Source organism: Peromyscus leucopus, chromosome 3 (assembly GCF_004664715.2).
Source record: "Peromyscus leucopus breed LL Stock chromosome 3, UCI_PerLeu_2.1, whole genome shotgun sequence".
In the NCBI taxonomy this organism is placed as follows: Eukaryota; Metazoa; Chordata; class Mammalia; order Rodentia; family Cricetidae; genus Peromyscus; species Peromyscus leucopus.
This window is the reverse complement of record NC_051065.1, coordinates 62,742,618-62,766,634: the sequence shown is the minus strand read 5'-3', so window position 1 is coordinate 62,766,634 and position 24,017 is coordinate 62,742,618. Positions and strand designations below refer to the sequence as shown.

The window sequence follows — 24,017 nt, the reverse complement described above, 5'->3', positions numbered from 1 at the left end:
TGGGAATCCTCACTTCATATCTTGGCTGAACAGGTAACAGGACAGGAAGCTTTAAGGTCCAACCCCAAGGACCCACTTCTTCCAGCCAGGCCTCACTTCAATTGAGGCTCATCCCCAGCTGTGAATGAAGTGTCAAGACACATGAGCTCATGGGAGTGGGGAGCATTTTACATTCAGGCTACAGCAATCATCTCCTGGTCCCTGTAGTTGGATGGGTTTGTTTGTTTGTTTATGTTTTGTTTTTAACAAAAAAAATCAGCAACCAGCTCCCAAATAAATACATGGAGACTTATTCTTATTTATGAATGCCCTGCCTTAGCTTGACTTATTTCTAACCAGGTTTTCTAATTTAAATTATCCCATTTCTCTTTAGCTACATTTTGCCTCTGAGCTTTTTACCTTTCTTTATTTTATATACCTTTTTTCCCTTCTTACTCAGTGGCTGGCTGTGTGGCTGACCCCCAGCATCCTCTCCTTTTCTCGCCCTCTCCTCTCTCTTCCTCCCTCCCTTCCTCTCTTATTGTTCTTCTCTAGCCTAGATTTCTCCTATTTATTCTCTCTGCTTACTAGCCCTGCCTATATCTCTCTCCTGCCTAGCTATTGGCTATTCAGCTCTTTATTAGACCAATCAGGTGTTTTAGGCAAGCAAAGTAACACAGCTTTACAGAGTTAAACAAATGCAACATGAAAGAATGTAACACATCTTTGCATCATTAAACAAATATTCCACAGCATAAGTGAATGTAATACATCTTAAACTAATATTCCACAACAGGTCCCCAATGACTTAGGGCCATCTCATAGTACAAATAAGCATTTATTCCAATGTCAGAAGTCCCTATGGTCTTTAACAATTCCAATGCTGTTCAAAGGCTAGGGTCTCTTCTGAGACTTAAGGCAGTCTCTTAACTGTGACCCCTTGTAAAATCAAATACCAAGCAACGTATTTCTAATATACAGTGGCACGGAATGAACATTCCCGTTCCAAAAGGGAGGGATGGGAATACAGGGGAAGATCAAACCAAAGCAAGACCAAAACCTAGCAGCACAAATGTAAATCCTGTAGCTCCATGTCTAGCACCTGGCACTCTTGGTGGAATTGGGGCTCAGTGGATGTTTGAATCCACTGTGAGAACCGAAGACTTAGGAGCAATTCAAATTTAGATTAAATGAATTTATTCATACTGCTAGCAGAAGGGCGGCTATTAAGAGATATCCACGGAGTCTGCTTAAAGGGTAAAGGAATTTATTAGGAAGGCTCACTACAGAACAGGAGATTTATCGTAGGGTCCTGGAAGGCCTAGGTACAGCACCACACTGTTCTTCAGCCTGAGTCCGTTCCAGCATCCAAGCCCATGAGGGAGAGAAGAGAGCAATGTACCTGTGTTTCAGGTCTTAAGGGTAGCCCCGAGGCCACACCCCAGGGGCAAGTACTTCCAGGTTATAAGTAGGTAGGACAGTTACTTACTACATCTCTAGGGATTGTGCTTCCAGGTCATAGATAGAACAGATATCCACCACATCTCCCCCTTTTGTCTAAATAAGAAAATTCTAACCTAATACAAAACCATATACAATAGGAATGATTATTAAGTATTGTCCAGGAGAAGGGAAAGGTAATAACATAAACAAAAATAGAAATACAACCAGCAAGAACAACATCAAACAATAGACACATACTAAAGTCCAGATCATAGGTAAATAGCATGTTACAGAGATTACTCCTATAGCTGTCCTATCCTAAAGAATCTAACTTTATTATCTGAAATGTTTTTAGCTAAGATATGAGAGGATTATAACTGTAACTATATAGTCTTCAATCCCATCAAGACCTGAGAAGGAAAATAATATTACCTGAGAAAGCAGAAAGTGCAAACAAGCAATTTCCAAAAATTGCGAGAATAAACAGAGACAGCAGGCAGCCTGGACAGTCACCAAAAGATTCTCAGCACTGTTGGGGCATCCATTTTGGCTACAGGCCTAGAATATCTGACAGACCATTTTCAGAAGCAGGGATTTTGAAAGGCCATCTTACCCTGTCTTAACAAGGTTCAGTAGTCACTTTTCCTGTGTCCTGCTCATCTGGAAAGGACAGTGTGCATTCTGTCAGCAGTCAAGGCAAGGGCCGTAGCGATAACACCCGTGCTACCACCACCCAGTTCACCATGTCTGAGTGAGGGGCTGTGGATCGAAAAACAGACAAAAGACAGCAGGTCATTCGCCTCAGCAGAATGCTGAATGCCGTTTATTGAAAGAGGGAGGAAACCTTAAATACAGTCTTAAAGCACAATGGGAGAACCCCAGAGGGCAGAAGTTCGCTACTGATGTTTACAATATCTTACATCTAAGCTGTTAATGCCCAATATGCAGGATACACAAACAAGGAACTTCCCTTAAGCATTCAGGAGGGTGGAAACCGGGAGGGAATTAGCATAGGAGGACATCAAGGTCAAGGTCGGCAAGCAAGGCAGCAGCTACCCAAACGGGGCCAGGGCCCTACAAAGGGCAGTTCTTTACATAGTAGGCCATTTTTTGCCAAGAAGAAGACAACTTCCAGAGTGTCTTAGAAGCCCAACATTCTCTCTGCTACAAACATAACAGCTAGTCCTATTGAGACTTAACCATTTAGCTTTCTTACAAGATCCCAGATTAGATTTCTTACATCACCCCCTAAACATCAGGAAGCAATTTTAAGAAAATGACACCCTTTCTCCCAAAACTTTTTGTTTTCTCAGTGTTAATAGATAAATCATTATAGGGTTGGGGGTGGAACAATAAAATTTAGACTTAGGATTCTTTTGGGGGGGAGAAAAGGGGAATAGATAGGTATAGGATATTATTGTATCTACTAGTAAACTAATTTTGCAAACTATCAGCCTTAGATAAATTGCACTGATATGGATTCTTATATAATTGATACAAATGTAAACTATTTTTCTATTCCTATTTAAGATAATTTGTATACGCTCAAAACAATAATTGTCATATTGTACACATGTTCCTACTCCTATTTGAAATATTTTGTATATTGATATAGGAGTCACCCATTGAAATCCTGAATAGATGTCAGTGGTATGGTGTACATAGTTTATTCTTGCAAATTCTGCAAAATAAAACATATCCATCTACCAGATTTCATTTCTTTGTATATCTTTAGGATTACTTCCTGCAGGTAGTGGAGTTTGGTTACAGAAAGAACAAGTAGGACATTGTTTTATTATTTCCTTAGCTTCTTGCCAAGTGATGGAAAAGTCCTTTTTCAAGCCTTTGTTATTTACATGGTGTTCCTTATAAAATTCTGAGGCTTCTAGCATATTAACTTATTAATAACTGATCGATCTCATCATTACCTTGTGCTAGAGGACCTGGCAGATCCATGTGGGTTCTGATGATTTCTTGTAAGTGTATAAATAGTGAAGTTAATTTTGTATTATCAGGAGTAAATTCAGCAGTTTCAATATGTAAAAAACTCTCTTTGCATATTAAGACTCCATAACTATATTGAGAGGTTCTGTGAAGTCCATTAGTACCATAAGAATGACATACAGTTCTGACTTTTGTACAGAATTATAGGGGCTTTGGACCATTTTATTTAAATCTGCTTATATCCTGCCTTTCCTGATTTATTTGCATTAGTATAGAATGTGGGGACTCCAGAGATTGGTTTTGGCCATACAATGTGAGGATGGACCCATTCACTTCTTTTTATGAATTCTGTTCTCTTGCTTTTGGAATAACAATTGTTAATTTCTCCCCCCAAAATTACTGAAGGCACTTTGCCAGTATTCATTTATCTTTCCATAAATTTCCTCATTAGTTAAAGGTACTAGTTTCTGCTGGGTCCATTTCTGTCAATTGATGAAGTCTTAATTTTCCTTTAGAATCAAATCAGAGATCTTTTCCATATATGCCTTTAACTTCTTACTCGGTTTATGTGGTAGAAATATCCATTCCAATATAATATCTTCCCTCTGCATCAAAATCCCTGTAGGGGAGTGTCTGGAGGATAATATGACCAGAATGCAGTTAAGTTCTGGATGCACATGATCCACATATGTCTCTCATATTTTCTTTTCTACTAGAGCCAATTCCTTCTCAGCTTCAGCTGACAATTCTCTTGGACTGTTTAAGTCCTTGTCCCCTTTCAGGGTATTAGCCAAATGTACTAATCCATCTTTAGGTATTCCAATAATAGTCTGTAAGTTGGAAATGCTTCCTAGCAATTTTGAATATCATTAAGAGTCTGCAGTTGAGCTGTCCTGAGTTGGACCTTTTGGGGTCTAATTTTTTGTGGATCTATCTTTATATACTAAGTAATTAATCTCTTCTTTGTATCTTTTTTTGGGAGCAATTTGTAATCTCCAGGAGGCAAAACTTTCTTTATTCTTCAAACATGCTTTCTAAAATATCTGACTTCGAATCAGCTGATAAGATATCACCCATACAATGGCAAATTATAAATTGTAAAAATGGTGCACGAATGATTTCCAATGGTTTTTGCACAAAATATTGGCACAGAGTGGGGTTATTTAACATTCCCTGTGGGAGTACCTTCCATTGATATCTCTTGACTGGCTGGGAATTATTATAAGTAGGTATAGTGAAGGCAAAATTTTCTCTATCCTTTTCTTATAGCGGTATGGTAAAAAAATCTTTTAAGTCAATAACTATAATAGGTCATTCTTTGGGTAACAGAGAAGGCAAGGGCATCCCATTCTGTAGAGAGCCCATAGACTGAATTACTTTATTAATGGCTCTCAGGTCTGTCAGCATTCTCCATTTACCAGATTTCTTTTTTTTTTTTTTTTTTTTAAAGATTTATTTATTTATTATGTATACAGCATGTATGACTGCAGGCCAGAAGAGGGCACCAGATCTCATTACAGATGGTTGTGAGCCACCATGTGGTTGCTGGGAATTGAACTCAGGACCTTTGGAAGAACAAGCAGTGCTCTTAACCTCTGAGCCATCTCTCCAGCCCCAGATTTCTTTTTAATAACAAATACAGGAGAATTCCAAGGGCTGGTAGATTCTTCAATGTTGAGCATTTAACTGCTTCTGAACCAGTAGTTGTAAGGCTTGTAGTTTCTCTTGTGTCATAGGCCGTTGTCCAATTCAGACAGGTTTATCAGTTAGTCATTTTAAAGGTAGGGCCATTGACATCTCTGAGAGTTCAGTGGCGGTTATGCTCTGTTTATGTACAGTGTGAATGGTTGGTGGCTGTTTTTTATAGTGACTTGTGATATTATTTCCAGAGACATGAATTGGTCTGTGTTCTGCTTCTGAGATTGGAGCAATTTTAATTTGGATATTACATTGCTGTAACAGATCTCAGCCCCAAAGATTGACTGGCCCTATGCATTCAACCCATCTTATATTTTGTTTTACTTGAGATAGGATTCCAATTCCTAGAAATTGGACATCTACTTCTTGAAGAGGCCAATTTGAATGCCATAATTTTCGAGTATTGCCTTCTAGAATAATGTTATTTATTTGTACTCTAAGCTTTGGTCTTTGTTCATTTATGGAAGTCTGCCCGAATATTTGTTTTATGGTGTTTGGGGGAATTTTTGATCCATCTATCAAAGCTGTTCTATGATCCAGTGCAGTATTGTTCTTTACAATAGGCACTGGATTATTTAATTGTCCTTGGGAGGAATTTATTCCACAGAGACTGGAAGTTCGATTTAGGGGTCTGCGAGAGGACCCTCCAAGGCGTTTCCCAATGGTAAAGGATTGCCTTGTATGTCTCTTGTTGATCTGCATCCATTGGTCCAATGTTGGCCTTTGCAACATCTTCTGCATAATCTAGATGTTTGGGTTATTTCTAGAAGAAACATTGCTTCTAGAAGCACCCTGTGTACAATTTCTTCTTATATGGCCTGGTGTACCACGTTAAAACTTTTGGTATTTTGATGCCTCCTTCCACCTTTGGAAATTGCCTCTCCTATCCAAGCTTCATCACAATATTTTGTGTGTTGGATTCATTCTTCTATGCTGATCTGATCCCTAAAGTTGCAAGTATCCTTTTGCAGTCTATATTAGCATTTTCAAAAGCTAAAGATTGAATTAATACTTGTCTTAATTCTTGGTCTGATATTGCCTTGCTTATAGCCTTGGTCAGTCTTTGTAAAAAAGAAAAAATCAGTAAATGGTTCTTTTGATCCTTGGAGGACCTTCGTATATAGCTCAGTTGGTTCCCCTGGTTCTGGAATCTTTTACCAAGCATTTAGGGCTGCTGTATGGCATATGGATAATGTATGATCATCAAAGGTAGATTGTGCATCTATATCTTCTTCTCCCTGAGTCTGTCCCAACATCCAACATGAGGGAAAGAAGAGAGCAGCATTTGTCTCAGGTCTTAAGGGTGCCCTGAGGCCACGCCCCAGGAGCAGGTATTTCAAGGTCATAGTTAGGTAGGACAGTTACCTGCTATATTGCTAGGGGCGGTGCTTCAAGGTCATAGATAACATATCCACTACAGAGGGCAGCCTTAGAGCCAAATAGCATGCTGTGTGGAAGTGGAGTTAAGGTGGAATTTTTAAAGCAAGCAAAAGCAGCTGTTAATACCTCACAGGCCATTATCCTATTCTTATCTCACCTGAAGGCCACTAGGATCTCCCAGGCATTCCAGAGCTAAAGGTCAACGGCCCTTGAGGGATGTCTGGCTCCATATTAGGCTTCTTTAGTCATCACAGGGGAACTGTGTAAATTATTACTCAGGTCTGAGCACTCTATTGACTGGAATAGAGCACTTTGTTTCTGGGCAGATAAAACATAGTGTGATCAGGTTAGGGCTGACTGTCACTTCCCCACAGTTCCAAAGGACTTGGGAAGTCCCTTCATTTTAGCTCTGGCCTGCAGCACACATAGCTTTTCTCTGGAGCCTCTCCATGCTACAGATTTTCCCAAGGATGTTTCATGGTCCTGCATTTTCTGAGGTCTCTATTGAAACAAGCTTCATCATCACAGCTTCACATAATGACCTTCAAACCTGCCACACGTTGCTGGTCTCATCAACTTTCTGGAACTATGGCATAAAACTCCATGAGCCCCTAATTTTACAGTCTGTATGCCTATAACGAGGGCATGGCCTAAATGTTGTCCTGTCTTGAGATTTCCACTACCAAACAAATAAATTCTTTACTTTTTAATTCGGCCTCGCCCAAGTTCAAAATGCAGCCAGATTCTTTGCTAGAATGTAGCTTGAATGGCCTCTAGCCCATTTCCAATGGGAACCGGGCCCTCACTGTCTGTATTTCTCTCTGCATGCTGGCCTTCCAAACTCCCACCAGTAAGCTCTGCATACAGCTTTCTAGGGCTTTCCCGCCCATAGATTTAAACTCTTTCACATTCCTCCTGCAAACCAGTTCCAAAGGCCTGAGAACCACGTGGTCAGGCTTGTCACAGCAAGGGCCACGCTCCTCTTTTCCTGTCTCCATTGCTTTTCTCATTGCTGCGACACCATACCCAACAAAAACAACGTAAGGGAGACAGAGTTTGTTTTGCTTTAAGTCCATCATGGTGAGGAACTCATGACAGCAGGCGTTTGGTCACAACTCATCCTTTACAGATGGATGGTTGGTCCCACAGCATCCTTGGTTAGGAAATAAAGGAATATGCAAGATGTTTGCTTTTGTGAGCTTTAACTGTCAGTGTGAAGCTGAGAGGAAAGCTTCAACTGAGGAAGCCTGCATCAGACCTATGGGCTGTCTGCGGAGGACTGTCTTGTTTATTAGTGGATCCGGTAGGGCCCAGCCCACTATGATGGCACCATCCATAGGTGCTGGTCATGGGCTGTGTAAGAAAGCTAGCTGAACATGAGGCAGAGAGCAACAAGCGTTCTGTGAACCATGGGTTCTGCTTTTCTAACCCTGATTCTCTCAATAGTGAACTGTGACCTGGAAGTGTACGCTAGTTTAGTCCTTTCCTTCTCTAAGCTACGTTTGTCAGAGTGTTTTATCACGGCAGCAGAAGGGAAACTAGGACCCTACAGCTCAGCTTGCTTTCCTTCTTATTCAGTCTAGTTCCCTAGCCCCAGCGGTGGCACCTCCCACATAAACCTCTCTGGAACACCCTCCTACACACGCTCAGAGGTGTATGCCCTTAGTGGTTCTACCCAGTCAGGAGCCTACCTGTTCACTCAACAAGCTCTTGCAGTTCAAATCAGCTTTTCCTTTGCATTTCGGCTGCACTCTCTCCCATGCCTGGTGTCCCTGCCTGTGGCCCATGCACTTGGACTTCTACCCACTTTTAAATGCAGCTGAGCCTAGAGCTCCTTAGGAAGTTTTCCTCTGCCTTTCCCCTTTGGCCCCTCCCATCTAGATAAAAGAGACAAATTAAATCAGACCACTGTATAATTGGTGTAAATATAAAAAATGTTATTGTAAAATACACCAACGGTAAATAGTTTGCCATTAGAAGTTTGGCCTTTATACCCAACAGTTGCTATCCATTTTTTTTTTTTTTGAGGGTTCAGGCTTATTTTACATCAGTAGATTTGGTATATAAATAAAAAATTAAATATTTTAAAAATAAATGAACAGGACTGGGCATGGTGGCGTGTGCCTTTAACACCAGCACTCGGGAAGCAGAGGGCAAGTGGATCTCTGTGAGTTTTTTAGGCCAGCCTGATTAATATAGTAAGTCCCAAGCCAGGCTATGTAGGAAGACCCTGTCCTTCAAACAGAACCCCAGGGACTGCAGAGATGGCTCGGCAGGTAAACGTGTGTGCTGCTCCTGCAGAGGACCCGTTAGGTTTCCAGCCCCCACCTTGGTGCTTCCCACCACCATCAACCCCGAATCCAGGGTATCCAACACCCTCCCCTGGCCTGGGGCACCTGTACACACACGGCACGTAAACACACATGCACATAAGTAATGAAATCTTTTAAACAAAATATCTGTTCTAAGTTATATTTCCCTTTTAATATTTTCCTCTAAATCTTTAAATTTTGGTCTTAAAGATTTTTGAAATTTACATAAATATACACTTCTAGGATGCTGTATCCTTTTAAGTAATGAGTTTTCCTCTTTTTCTTTTGTAAGCTCCTTGCCCGGCTTGAAGGCAGAAGCTCCTTGAAAGAACTAGAACCCAACCTGTTTGCTGATGAAGATTCACCAGTGCATGGTAAAACACAGCGCTTAGCGGAAAAGCCTATGAGAGAAAGTTCACATGTGTACCTGCATCTCCACGTCACACATAGTCCTAGAAGGAGGCAGCGTAGGCTGAAGATGAGGCCCACCAGGACTGGGAGTCCCATGCCCTCCTGTCTGTCAGGATACCGTCTTCAGCACATGCTGTGGTCTCCTTCCCAACACACAGCATTCATGGGAATTCTGCTTGGCCTGGTTTTCATTCTCCCTGTTTAGAAGTTTGCAGAGCTGCAAGGAGGTCTCAAGGTCCCCAGCTGTTCTGTTACTGTTTCTCCACCAGGAAAAATAGGCACTAGCTTGTGGTACTAGGAAAGCTTTCAGGGAAGGTTGAGTGCTTTGAGCTTAATTTCAGTGTAATGCATAGGATTTGGGTGTGTAATTGAGTTGTCTTCAGTACAGCAACACAGTCATGCAACTGTCACCCCAGAAAGAAACCCATCTGAACTAGTAGTCAGCCCTGGGCAATCACAGCCAGCTTTCTCTGTGGACTTGCTCTTTCTGGAGGTCTTATGAGGTGGACCTGCACATCTGTCTTTGCGGCATGTATCTGTAGCACACCCCTCTCCCCCTTTAAGAGTTATTTATTTTATGCATATGATTGTTTTGCCAATGTATCTGTCTGTGTACCACGTGGGTGCCTGGTGCCTGCCAAGGTCAGAAGAGGGTGTAGGATCCCCTAGAACTGGAGTTACAGATGGCTGTGAACATGGTGTGGATGCTGGGAACAGAAGCCAGATCCTTTGCCAGAGCAGCAAGTGCCCTTAACCACTGAGCCATCCCTCCAGTCCAGTAGCCAGTCCTCTAGTGCTGAACAAATAGACTCACTATGTGAGTGCACTGTCACTTGGTAGCCATTTGAATTGCTTCTGAATTTTGGAAGCTATGAACAGTGCTGCCATGATCTCATGTACAAGTTTTTCTCTGGATAGACAGGCTTTGGGTTCCTTTGGGTAACACCTAGGAGGGAGAGTGTTAGGTTATAAGGCAACTGTGTGTTGTTTCATCTTTGGAGAAACAGCCAAGGTGATTTCTAAAGTAGCTTCACGTTTTACCTGTGACCATCAGTGAAGTGTCTGTTCCAAATTCCCTGCATCCTAGGACTGTCAGTATGTCTTTGTGGCTACAGTTTAGAGTGACACCCTGTGGTGCTTCTGCTTTACCCTTCCCTGTGGCTGACGGTGGTGCTTGCCTCTATCTGAGCTCACTCACAGTTTGTCCGTCCTTTTAGGAGAAATGTCAGATGTTTGCTAATTTAAAACCAAGTTGCCTCTTTATAATTGCATTATAGTGGCCTTTACATACTTTAGATAAGAGATGCTTATCCAGTAGGTGAGCTGCAGTGTGCCTGCCCACCCTCTCGTCTGGGCTGTGTTGATCCCTTTGGAGCACGAGATTGCTAACTTTGGTGAGGTTCTAATGTCTCCTCTGTTGCTCATATTTTAGTGTCACGTACAAGACCTTTAGTCCCTATTCCAAGGTCCAGAAGACATACAGCCAGGCATGCTGGTACATTCTGATGGTCCCAGCATTCAGGAGACTGAAGCAGGAAGTTCAGAGTTTGAGGCCAGCATGTTGTGTGTAGCAAGATCCTGTCTGAAAAAAATAAACAAAAAGATCTCTAGTTTGTCGTTGGTTTGTTTTCATTCTTTTCTGGTTGGCAATGCATGCTTCTTTGATTCTAGGCCCTTTAAATTTACTGAGACTTGTGCTGACTGGTGCTTATTAATCTAGAGACTGTTCCATGTGCACTGTAGACTGTGTATTCTCCTGTGCCTGGGCCAAGCGCTCTCTAGATGACTCTTGGTTCTAGCTGGCTTTAGTGCTAACTTTGGCTTCCTTGCTGCACTTATTTGCGGCTCTTCTATTATCCCATTTTCTAGAGTTAGCTGTTGACATCTCTGGCTGTTATCTATCTCTCCTTCACTTCCATCTATCTGCATTCCTGTGTTTAGGGCTTTGAGTGTTATGCATACAAAAGTTTATTATTGTGATGTCTTATTGCTGACTGACCCATTCATCATTATAAAATGTCCTTTATATCTCATACTCATTAGGATGACATTATTTAAAACAAAAGCAAAAAACTAAGTGTTGGCAAGGCTGTGAGGAAACCAGCCTTCCATGTGCCTCTGCTAAGACAGGAAAATGGTACAGTCGTTACCGAGAACAGTATAGAGCTTCCACAGAAGTTAGTGGAACTCTGATGCCACATCTTGAAACAGCCGTGAGGTGGAAGCAGACAAATGTCCATCGATGGTTGGAAGGATAACTCTGCAGTGACTGGCATCTGTCATCCCAGCATTGACAGGCTGACGAGGGGGGTCACTGTAGGGTTGAGGCTAGCCGGCTACAAAGTGACACTTTCAGACACACATACACACATAAACAAGGAAGTGGTCCTTGCATACAGTGAAATACTTTTCTGCCTTACAAAGGAATCTGTCACACACTGCAATGTGGATGAAACTTAAGAACCAGGACTGGAGAGATAGCTCAGCAGTCAAGAGTTTGGACTGCTCTTCCAGAGAGCCAGAATTTGGTTCCTAGCACCCATATCAGGCAGTTCATAACCACCTCAGCTCTAGGGGACTTCTGGCTGACACTTCTGGCTCCTCTAGGCACTTGCACTCACGTATACATTCCTACACATATACATGTAATAAAAAAGCTTGAGAATGATATGCTAGATGGAGTAAGACAAACCACATGATTCTACTTACCTGGGGTATTGAAAACACTTAAATAGATTCAGAGCTGGAGCTTTGCAAGACCTACAATTCACTATGTAGCCCAGGCTGTCCTTGAACTTGTGGTGGTTCTCAAATGCCTCAGCATTCATCATTCTGAGATTATAAGTAGCCAACACATCTAGTTTAAAAGTTCATTGTGTGTGATATTACTATAGCAACTTCAACCTTGTGGTAGTGCACACCCCTAAGCCCAGCTCTTGGGAGGATAAGGAGTTCAAGGCTAGCCTTAGCTTCATAAGGAGTTCAAAGCTACCCACCTATCTGATGCTGTCCCAAGAAACCACTAATAATGATAATGGAAAACAACAACAACAAAATGCTTGACTGTTCTTTACATAGTGTCTTTTTCTTTTATTTGTCACTTGGTTTATAAAGTGTGTCCATTGTAGGATGCTCTTAGTTGGATCCTGGCTCTTTTCTTCTGTCTTGCCTATCTGCTTTTATTTATTTATTCATTCATTTATTTACTTGTTTGTTTTTATTTACTTACTTATTTATTTATTTATTAATTATGTGCATAAAAGAGGTTGCCAGATCTTATTCCAGATGGTTGTGAGCCACCATGTGGGGGCTGGGAATTGAAGTCAGGACCTCTTGAATAGCAGTCGGTACTCTTAACCTCTGAGCCATCTCTCCAGCCCACCTATCTGTTTTTGACTAAATGTTTAATTCATTGAAGTTAGTGTAACTACTGATGAGATAAAATTTTGACCATTCTACTCCCTGTTTTGTGTCTTACACCTTTTCTGTTTTCTAGTTCTCCTTTCTGGTTTTGTTGTTTTGTTTTAAATAGACCCACTCTGGCATACTATTTTTTTCTAAGATTTGTTTATTTTAAATAATATGTATATATGTTTTGCCTGTCTATATGTCTGCACCCATGGAGGCCAGAAGGGGGTGTTGAATTCCCTGGAGTTGGAGTTATATAGTTGGTTGTGAGCCACCATCTGGGTCCTGGGTCCTCTGGAAGAGCATCCCCGAGCTCTTAACTGTCAAGCCATCTCTCTAGTCCCTCTGATAGACTATTTTAAATCCCTTGACATTCTTTCATATTTTAAACTGTTTTCCTAGTCATGAATTAATATCTTAATTTAAAGCAGTCTAGTTTGAATGATAACACCTTCGTTTGAATAGTTTGTTAAACCTTCACTACAGTGGAGATCTAGTTATTCTTCACCCGTCTTTGTATTCTTTCCCATTACATCTATGCATTGTGTGTTCACCAAAACATTCATTTTACTGAATGAAAGTAATTGGAAATAGTAATACAGGTTTAGGGTTATGTGGTTTTGTCTGTTTGAGTGTGGGCCTCCCATAACAAAGATGGCCTAAGATTCACTGTGTAGCTGAGGCTGACCTCAGGCATGTTGGGATTACAAGCTTCTAGCACCACCCCCAGCTTTAGGGAGCTTGTTGCTTTCATTTTTTAATGTGGATATTTCGAAAGGGAACTTTATGGTAGGTGCTTGGTGAATGGAAATGGAAGTGAAGGAATACTGTTTCCTGGAAAGAAAAATAGTTTGATGACTAAGGCAAGGAAACAACTTGATTTGTTACTTGATGTCATCAAGTAAGTGTTCCGTCCTCCTAAGGCTCAGCAGCTCCAGTGGGCACAGCTGCTGGTCAGTTACCCAACGAAGAGTGATAGGCATAAACATACTCCTCCTCTTTTCTGCTGTCTGCATTCTCACATTTCCTGTGCTGCTTGTATCTGCCTTTGTGCCACTGTCTGCTGTCATTCCTTCAGCCCAGAGGGCTCTGGGATTGCCGGTACAGCAGGTCTGCTGTCCCTATACTCCATAGGAAAGCATGTCATTTCATGAGTTAGGCCTTAGGAAACAACCGTGTATTGGAGCAAGGGTTTGTAGTGCATCTTTGCATCACATATTATAGAAACTTGGAGAAACACTGTCATGGTTAGTCACTACCACAGGAACTCAGTTGGCAGCCTACACACCCAAGACTGGGTGGGATTCTAAGTCAGTTACACTTCCAGCATCTGTTACAGGAAGTTTATGGTGCATCCAGATCCTTGGGCTCTGTGCTGTGGAAGCATTTTAATGCTTTGATAGGTGGAGGCTGTTTCGTGCAGTGTCCAGTTTCTAAGTCCTCAAAACTAGGCATTGTGATCTGCATATTCAGTGTGCTGGCTATGCAGCTAGGCTGGTGATTGTTGAGATCATTTTTTTTTTTTTTACATATTCTACAGACTCTGTAGCTCTGACTCTTGCCTCAGTCTGTTGGCCCCGACTCCTCCCAGCATCTATTCGAGAGGAGCTGTCAGGGCCAAACCATCCAGATTTCCCCAGCTGTTCAAGTGCCAAGCTCCAGGGTCTTTGTTTTCTTTTTCTTCTCTTTCTTTTCTTTTCTCTTCCTCTTGTTCCTCTTCCTCTCCTCCTCTTCCTACTCCTCCTCTTCTTCTTCCTTCTTTTCACTTCAAGTTGCCATGTTCCACACATCGGCTGGACAAGAGTGCCAGTTTTTTGTTTTGTTTTGTTTTCGAGACGGGGTTTCTCTTTGTAGCTTTGCGCCTTTCCTGGAACTCACTCTGTAGCCCAGGCTGGCCTTGAACTCACAGAGATCCGCCTGGCTCTGCCTCCCGAGTGCTGGGATTAAAGGCGTGCGCCACCAACTCCGGCAGTTTTGTTTTTGGTAACAACTCACAAACATATAAGATCATAACTTCAAATAAAGATACAAGAACTGCCCCATTTATAAATCATACTGTTTGAGCGTGTGTGTGTGTGTGTGTGTGTGTGTGTGTGTGTGTGTGTGTGTGTAAAGGAAAAAATGGTACATGTTTATAAGATGAGTAAAATTGATCTGAATTCATCATGAAACGTATCTGCAGGACTTTAGTTGGAAGACCTAGTGACAGCATTGAGGTGTGATGTTTGTTCTGTACCTACCTACTTCTCCATTAATCTGTAACAGAGAAGTGACATTATCCATGAACTTATTCTCTCAAGACTGGAATTAGAGTTATGAATTGCCACGTGGGTCCTGGTAATCAAACTTGGGTCCTCTGCAAGAGCAACTAGTGCCATCTCTCCAGCCCCAACACTGGGCATTTCTTAATGTATGGTCTTAGGGAACTATGTGATCCCACTTCCAGAAGAACTTCCCAGTGCTGAGTCTGTGAGTCATGCTGAAGGACCTGTCCTCTTCAAGGAAACCTGGAGAGGATTTTGGGAAAGCAATCTGCTGAAGTATGTTAGGAAGATGTGTTGTTCATCCTGGGGTTAGAGTATTCAAGTGCCAACCTTGCAGAAGGCAATAGGAAATGTAATCAGGTGACGTGTTTGTTACTTTCACATCACTAAGCCAAAAGTAAAGAAGGGAATACTCACTTTTGCTCATGGTTTCAGAGGTTCTGTCTGTGATCACTTGGCCTCAGTACCCAGTCATGCTAAGAACATGTGGAAAGACTGTCCTTCGCTTTTGGAGGTTAGGACGTGGCTAGAACAAGATATTCTCCAGAGACACACCCCAGTGACTCTCTTCCTCCAGCTAGGTCCCACCTCCCATCATATGAGGTCATCAAGGGATTGACCCGTCACAACAGCAGATGTCCCCAGACACCCCTGAGTTGTTATTCGCTGGCCAGGCACTTCCTAATCAGTGATACTCAAGACGGGCCATCATTTAGGTACACAGCTGCTCATGTGGCTTCTTCTCCCAGTGTTGGGATCCTGAAAGCGTTGAGAAGCCTGCTGAAGGCTTTTGCCTTGTGCTTCTGTGTGGTCAGCTATGCCCCTCACCTTCCACCGTGAGGCAGGATCTCCTCAGCACTCTGTGCAGCAGGCCTGTGGACTGTAAGCTTCTGGGGCTTCTGTCTCCACCCGCATTTCGCCACAGGAGTGCTACTGCATCAGCGTTATGTGGGCTCTGGGACCCGAACTCAGGTCCACCCACTAACAACAGTGAGGTTGCAGTGGCCCTGAGTCGTACAGGCCCGTCTCTAGGAGCTTCCCTTGCACCGCTTAACCCTCTCGCTGTTTTTATGTTTTCTTGGTGCTGGTTACTCTTTCACTACTGGGTTGAGGGTGTGGACCAGTGGTAGAGCTGTTTCTTACCACAGCTGAGGACCTGGATTTCATCCTCGGTGCCAACTAAAAAAAAAACCTTTTAAAAACTGGGTCCTTTCTCAGAGATGCTGTCCAAATTTCCTTATTTTTCTGCCTTTGCTTATGCAGATCCTCTTTAACAAGAGGATTTGGATTTTTAGCTCATATTCCAGGACGTCTCTTTGGAACGCTCTCTGAGGCTTCTTCTGTGGCCCACTCTTGCACTGCTGCATCTTGACTGGCTTATTTTAATTTTACACAGGTGATATTCTTGAATTTCACGGTCCAGAAGGAACGGGAAAAACAGAGATGCTTTATCACCTGACAGCCCGATGTATACTTCCAAAGTCGGAGGGCGGACTGCAGATAGAAGTCTTATTTATTGATACAGACTACCACTTTGACATGCTTCGGCTGGTGACTGTTCTTGAGCATAGACTGTCACGGAGCTCCGAGGAGACCATAAAGCTCTGCCTGGGCCGATTCTTCCTGGCCTACTGCAGCAGCAGCATGCAGCTGCTGCTCACGCTGCACTCCCTGGAGGCTCTGTTCTGTAGCCACCCCTCTCTCTGCCTTCTCATTGTGGACAGCCTGTCGGCTTTCTACTGGACAGACCGCGCCAGCGGAGGGGAGAGCGTGGCCCTGCAGGAATCTACTCTGAAGAAGTGTTCTCAGCTCCTAGAGAGGCTCGTCGCTGAGTACCGCTTGCTGCTGTTCGCAACAACACAGACTCTAATGCAGAAAGCCGCGGGTTCAGCAGAGGAGCCTTCCTCCTCCAAGCACGCGGGCGAGGGAGACGTGGACTACAGAGCCTATCTCTGCAAGGCTTGGCAGAGGGTCGTGAAGCACAGGGTCATCTTCTCCAGAGAGGAGGAGGCCAAGAGCAGCCGGTTCTCGTTAGTGTCACGTCACTTAAAGAGTAACAGTTTAAAAAGACACGTTTTTATGATCCGAGAAAGTGGGGTGGAGTTTTGTTGATCGCTATCATCAGAAAGCTTTTGAGACCTCTAAGGCACGTCTTATAAAGTCTTCTGTTGGCTGAAGTGGTTTGATTCCAAAGTTGTTGATTCCGCGGAAATTAATATAAACAGTACAGTAAAACTCGAAGCTGCTCTGTCCCTCTAGACTGTGGACGGTCAGTGGGCACACTGCACTCCACTGAGCTTGTTTTGGAACTCAATAAATGATACACGGTTCAGACTGAGTCGTGTTTTGAGTACTTTAGGAAGGGTTCGCTGCTGATCCCCTGCCTCATTGAGGCGCTGTGGCTGGAGAGGGTGTGCAGAGCTTTTGGCTATTGCTTTAGTCAGAGGAATGGGCACAAGGGCCGCCTGCCTCAAGAAGCTGGAATGAACTGGGTGTGGTGGCTCTTGCCTTTAATTCCCAGCACTGGGAAGACAGAGGCAGGTGGATCTCTGAGTTCAAGGCCCACCAGGTCTATACATAGTGAATTCCAGGACAGCCAGAGCTGCATGTCTCAAAAGGCCAATCAATAAAAAAACAAATAAATAAATGTTTGATAAATAAATAAAAGAAGCTGGACTGTTTTGAGCCCTCCTGCTCTCTCTCCCCAACCTGTCTCCCCACCGCCCCCTCTGAGGGTGTCACTAGGTTTCCTGTGTAGTTCGGGCTGGCCTTCACCCCCAGCTCTGCCTCAGCCTCTGAAGCAGCTGGAACAGCTGGCACACAGCGCTGCACCTGACAGTCAGAATCTCTAGCTGAGTTACACCTGAAGTCAAGATGAGTTTCCGTCATGCTTGAGGTCCTGTGGAACTGTTCAAACACAGGGAAATGGTGTACTCACTCAAGAACTCTGAAATTTATTATGGAATGTTCATCTCATTAACTGATTCTGAAACTGTTAGAATTATGCATCACTAGTGTTTCCTTCCCTGTTTGGAACAGGCCGAGTCTTTTCCGGCTGTGAGCTGAAGGAAACTGGGGCCCAGCAAGCGCTTGCACTGGGGGGAATGCAGTGCTGCACAGGATGTCCTGGTTAAGATTGCTATTGCTGTGATGAAACACCATGACCTAAAGAATGCTGGGGAGGGAAGGGTTCGTTTGGTTTATACTTCCACATCCCTGTTCATCCTTGAAGGAAGTCAGGCAGGAACTCAAGCAGAGCAGGAACCTTGAGGCAGGAGCCAATGCAGAAGCCATGGAGGGGTGCTGCTTGCTTGCTTGCTCTTCATGGCTTGCTCTATCTGCTTTCTTATAGAACCCAGGACCACCAGCCCAGGGGTGGCACCACCCACCATGGGCTGGGCCCTCCCACATCAGTCACTAATTAAGAAAATGTCCTACAGGCTTGCCTACAACCTGATCTCACGGAGGCATTTCCTCAACTGAGGCTCCCTCATCTCTGATGACTCTAGTTTTGTGCCACGTTGACATAAAACTAGCCAGCACAGAGGTGTAGGAAGAAGGCTTTAGAAAAATCTGTTAGGTGTCTTCACTCAAAGAAAGGTCCACAGCTGATGCTCGGGCTGACTGTGTTTCTCAAATCTGTTAATTTCATATGTCACAAACATACCTTGAGTTTTCCTGTGGTGAAAAGGTTCTGTTCTTGTGGGTTTGTTCATTTATGTTACCAGAGGTTCATGAGTTAAAAAGCATCCTGCAGAGAAGCTGAGACTGAACTTCATTACTAAGGCAGTCATACAGCTTGCTGTCTGCCCTCCACCTGGGCCTGCTGCCTGTGGGCAGGGTGGACAGCTGCGGTGATCCTTCACTCCATGTGTGTCTTCCTCAGTTAACTCTTCTCATAGAGCCTGGTAGAAGTGTTATCCTCATCAACGAGAAAACATCTTTTATTTTTGACCCAGGGTCTTAATGTGTATCTCTAGCTGGCCTGGAAATATATATAGACCATAGACCAGGCTGGCCTTCTAAGTGCTGGTGTGAAAGATGTGTACCACTGTGCCTTCCTGGCTCATTAATATAATTTTAAAAATACTTTGAAATTAAACTACAATTGTATAATTTCCACCTTTCCTTCCACCAACCCTTCCCATCTACACCACCCTTCTTGCTCTCCTCATTTCATTTGTGGCTAATTGTTTTACACACACACACACACACACACACACACACACACACACGCTCATAAATATACAACCCACTCATTCCTTATTGTGTTACTTGTATGTATGCTTTTAGGATTGACCAATTGGTATTGGATAACTAATTGGAGTGCTCTTTCCTAGGAAAGACTATTTCTTCTGCTCTCAGCATTCTTTAGTGGCCCATAGTTTTGGGTTTTTTGTTTGTTTGTTTGTTTGTTTGTTTTGTGTGTGTGTGTGTGTGTGTGTGTGTGTGTGTGTGTGTGTGTGTGTGTGTGTGTTTTGCCTAGGGTTAGGGACCCATGAAGTTTCTCCCTTCCATATTAGCATGTTTATTGGTGGCGTCGTTGTTCAGGTCTTGCTTAGACAGACATGTTGAGCCTTCATGGGCGTAGCCTCCCTGACATGTCTAGGAGACAAATCTCACAGCAGACTTCCGGGTCCTCTGACTCTTACAGTCTTTCCGCCCCCTCTTCTGAGATGTTGCCTTAGGTTATAGATGGATGAGGGGGGCAGGGCACCACGTGGTCATCTGTTCTCTCCATTTTGATCCTTGTGGTTTTCTGTAATGGTCTGTTACAAAAAGAAGTTTCTTTGTTGAGGGTTGAGAGCTATCCTTTCATTTTTCTGGTTTTATTTGTTTTTTGTATTGTTTTTAATTTAAAAAAAAAATTCTTGTGTGTGCCAGCCAGGATGTGGAGTTCAGAGGACAGCCCTCAGAGGTTGGTTCTCTCCTGCCACCTTGTTGGATCCAGGGATCAAACTCAGGTCGTCAGACCTACACATAAGCACCTCTACCTAGAGCTACCTCACAGGCCATTTCTAGAATATTTTTATTACATGCATTGCATGTTACATAGAGGTAATTTGTTAATATTTATAATCTCCCTCTGTGGTCAGGTTGTATGGTCTATGGAGTCTGTCACTTTTAGAGTGCTACTCCCTTTAGCTCCCAGAAGACAAGCAATCTCAGTCATTTTCCCTCCACCCTGTAATCTGGTGAACTGTGTGACTAGCCCATAAGAAAAGCTTTGCAAGTCTTAGCAGAGTTCTCCCCTTGGCAATGATAGGATTTTCCTTCCCTGCTGTATAAATGAAGTGTTATTTAATGGACCGCTATATAGGAACATGATTTTAAAAAAATAACTTATCGATTGTATATTAATGTGCCAGACCAAAGACTTAGTTATCTTAAAAAGATTTGCTATTTGACCTGATGGACAAAATCAAGAATACTGGTTGATTTAAAAAAAAAAAAAATCTTTTAAGCTAAAAGTTGCACTCATGGGACTTCGTGAGCACCATAGCAATTCCTAGGGGAAATGGGCTTAAGAGAAGGAAGTGGTGTGTTATAAATTATGTGGGTAGCAGGTGCAGGGTGCTAGACAGGACCAAAAGAATAGTATGGGCTTATTCATGGGGAGCAGGGGGAGTCCTGGCATACTTTTCTCACAAATTCTAAGGGACACAGTGAGAACCTAGTTATAAAAATGCATGTTTGATCCAGTCATTCCTTTGGAAGATGCTGTAGAACTAAGATAGCCCTTAGCTTGTTTGTTGAGACAGGGTGTTATGTAGCCCAGGCTGGCCTGCTACCCACAGTAGCTACTTTATCCTTTCCGCTTCCTTCCATATGTCCTCTTTTTCAGCCCTTACCTGTAAAACCCACATTCACACACACCCATTGGTGGAGTGAACCTTGGGCCTCGTGCGTGCCAGGCAAGCACTCTACCTCTGAGCTGTGTTTCCAGCATTATTGCTGGTACTTGAAGGAGAAAAATTATCCCAGAAGGCAAGGCTGTGGGGGAGGGGGTAGCTCAGCTGATACAGCGCATGCTGTGCAGCCCTGGGGACTTGAGTGCCATCCCTAGAACCCACATAAAAAGCCGGGTGTGGTGGTGCACACTTGTAACCCCAGCGCTGGGGAGGTGGAGACAGACAGAGCCCCAGACCCCTGAGAGAGACCCTGTCTCAAAACACAAGGTGATGGTGCCTGAGGGATATCTGAGGTTGACCTCTGACCTCTGCACAAGTGCTCATGCACCTGTCTGTACAAATACACACATAAACACACAGGAAAACCTGAGGTGTTGAGTCATGAGTAAAGTCAATGGTAAGCATATCATTAAAAAGCTAAAAACCGTCACTAGTACTCTGAACGGTCACTAGTACCACTGGAAACTGTTAATGCCATCATTGCAAGCTGGTGTAAACTCTTCCCACAGGTGTTTAGGGAGAACTGCATTTCCAATAATATCTGAATAGGTAGTTGTGGGTTTTGTTTGTTTGTTTGTTTGTCTTTTGAGACAATCTCACCATGTAGCCTTAGATGGCCTCAAACTCATAGAAATCCCCCTGCCTCTGCCTCCAAATGTTGGGATTACAGGTGTGCACTACCACACTCAGAGAATATGTAGTATTTTTGTTTTGTTTTGTTTTTGTTTTAATGGAACACAAGGCCTTGTGTGCAAGCACTGAGTGGTAGGCATGTGCCACCATGCCCAGCTTTGAATATGTAGGGTTTTTTTCTTTCTTTTTTATTAATTAGCGTTATTATTTATTTTACATCCCCTCCCTCCTCTTCCCATTCCCTCCCTCTGTCTCCCCTCTGCACCCTCTCCCATGTACTCCTCCTCGATTTCTGTTCAGAAAGGGTCAGGCCTCCCTTGAATATCAACAAAACATGGCGGGTATATCAGGTTTTGGTAGGACTAACATCCCCACCCCCTTGTCTTAAAGCTGGGCAAGGCAATCCAGTATGATGAATAGGTTCCCAAAAGCCAGCCAAAGCATAAGGGATATAGCCCCTGCTCCCACTGTTAGGCCTCCCATGAGTAGGCCAACCTACACAACTGTCACATGTATGTAGAAGGTCTAGGTCAGTCCCAGGCAGGCTCCCTAGTTGTTGGTTCAGACTGTGAGCTCCTATGAGCCCAGGTTAGTTGTTTTTGTGGGTTTTCTTGTGATGTCCTTGACCCCTCTTCAGCAGGATTTCCCAAGCTCGGTCTAATGTTTGGCTGTGGGTCTCTGCATCTGTTTCTATTAGTTACTGGAAGAAAGCTCTCTGATGACAATTGGGGTAGGCAACAATCTATGAGTATAGCAGAATATCGTTAGGTATCATTATGTTGATGTTTGGGGATCCATCTACCTCAAGACCCAGCTATACCACTCTTGGGAATATACCCAAAGGATGCTCAGTCATACCACTAGGACACTTGGTCAACTTTGTTCACAGCAGCTTTATTCGTAATAACTAGAACCTGTAAACAGTCTAGATGTCCCTCAACTGAAGAATGAATAAAGAAAATGTACATTTACACAATGGCCTGTTACATAGCTGTTAAAAACAATGAAATCATGAAATTTGAAAGCAAATGGAGAGAACTAGGAAAAAAAAAATCACCCTGAGTGAGGTAACCTAGACCCAGAAAGATAAAGATGATATGTACTCACTCATAAGTGATTATTAGCTGTAAATGAAAGGATAACCATGCTATAATCCACAGACCCAGAGAGGATAGGTAACAAGGAGGGCCCAAGGGAGGATGCATGGATCTCCCTGGAAAGGCAAAAAAGACAAGATCTCCTGGATAGACTGGGGGTGAGTGGGGATGGAAACACGAGGGGTTGGGTTGGGGGGGTGAATATGACTGGAAGGGGGGGCATTTTGGGGTCAGATAGAAACCTGGTACAAGGGAAACTCCCAGGAATCTACAAGGATGACCACAGCTAAGACTCCTAGCAATAGTGGATACGTAGCCTGAACTGGCCATCTCCTGTAATAGGCAAGGGAAGGGATTGGGACACCAAACCAGCCACATAACCTTTGACCTACAGTCTCCTGCCTATGGGATGTGCTGAGGTAAGGACAGAGATAGTGGGAGTGAACAACCAATGACCGGTCCAGCCTGAGACCCATGCCCGGGGAGTGAGGCACCCCTGCCACTGCCTGGAGTGCCAGGATCCAGATGTTTGATGGCCCAGAGGCCTAGGATGGAACTAAATATGATTGGAGGGGGAAAATGTCTAAGGAAAGATGTGTTTTTTTATAACCTAACTAAAATGGGGAGGGGGTAAAATTGGGACACGTTTATATTTAAAGCATGGGAGAGCTAAGAAGCTAGTGGATTACTAGGTCATCTGGGAAAGGATGGATGTCTAATGTCACTTGAAGCAGAGTGTGGTCACTATGGAGGGGAAGTGCTGTAACCTGTAGCCTTCCATCATGTGAACCCTGAACTGTGGTGCCCTCGGGTCAAGGGCGAAGCCAGTACTTAACTAGTCTGTTCCTTCTGACATCTGCTGGCTGGGAGAGTCACAAACCTTGAGAAATGATTTTTTCTTTTAATTTAACGTTGGGGACAGATAAAAGAAACAGGAATGGCAAAATAGTGCTAACTTAAATCTGGTGATGTGAAGGTGAATTCCTATGATTAGTGTACCCCTCATACAACAAAAATTTACTGGTGTCCTTGTGCGTACCTGTAATCCCTGCACTCAGAAGGTGGAAGCAGGGAAGTCAAGAGCTAGATGCCAGCCTGGGATAATTTATGAGACCCTAGCTAAAGAAAAAAAAAGTCCTCTAATGAGGTAATAACATCTCAGGCCTCCAGTGGCTGCAAAAAGCAAATTTGTAAACATAGTATGAAAATGATTTCTTCAGTTTCTGAAGAAACAATTCCCCGGCACACACTTACACACATCCATGTGAACACATGCATACACCACATGTGAGAAATAGAAAACTCCCTGTCAATAGCATGCTTCTGCATATAATAGGGACAGATTCTTCGACTAGGTACAGCTAAGAGAAGAGACAAATGGATCAACTAATCTGGAAAATGAATAAAAGCCATATGGGGGGAGCAGGAGAAAGAGGATCAGAAGGCATGGGAAGGGTACAAGCGAGGGGGATGGGAATATGATCAAAACACATCGTGTACATGAATAGAAACTTACCACCCGTGCAGCTTGAATCC

At 43.4% G+C, this 24,017-nt stretch overlaps 1 protein-coding gene across 1 annotated transcript in view; it reads left to right on the top strand.

The window, feature by feature from the left end:
• The window catches only part of Xrcc2 (X-ray repair cross complementing 2), a 29,083-nt gene extending 11,906 nt beyond the window's left edge, over window positions 1-17,177 (top strand). The window contains exons 2-3 of the mRNA XM_028879482.2: window positions 9,049-9,130; window positions 16,236-17,177. Coding sequence (XP_028735315.1) covers window positions 9,049-9,130; window positions 16,236-16,951 — 798 coding nt within the window. The 3' untranslated portion in view covers window positions 16,952-17,177. The remainder of the gene's footprint in view (window positions 1-9,048; window positions 9,131-16,235) is intronic.
• Window positions 17,178-24,017: the final 6,840 nt, after the last annotated feature.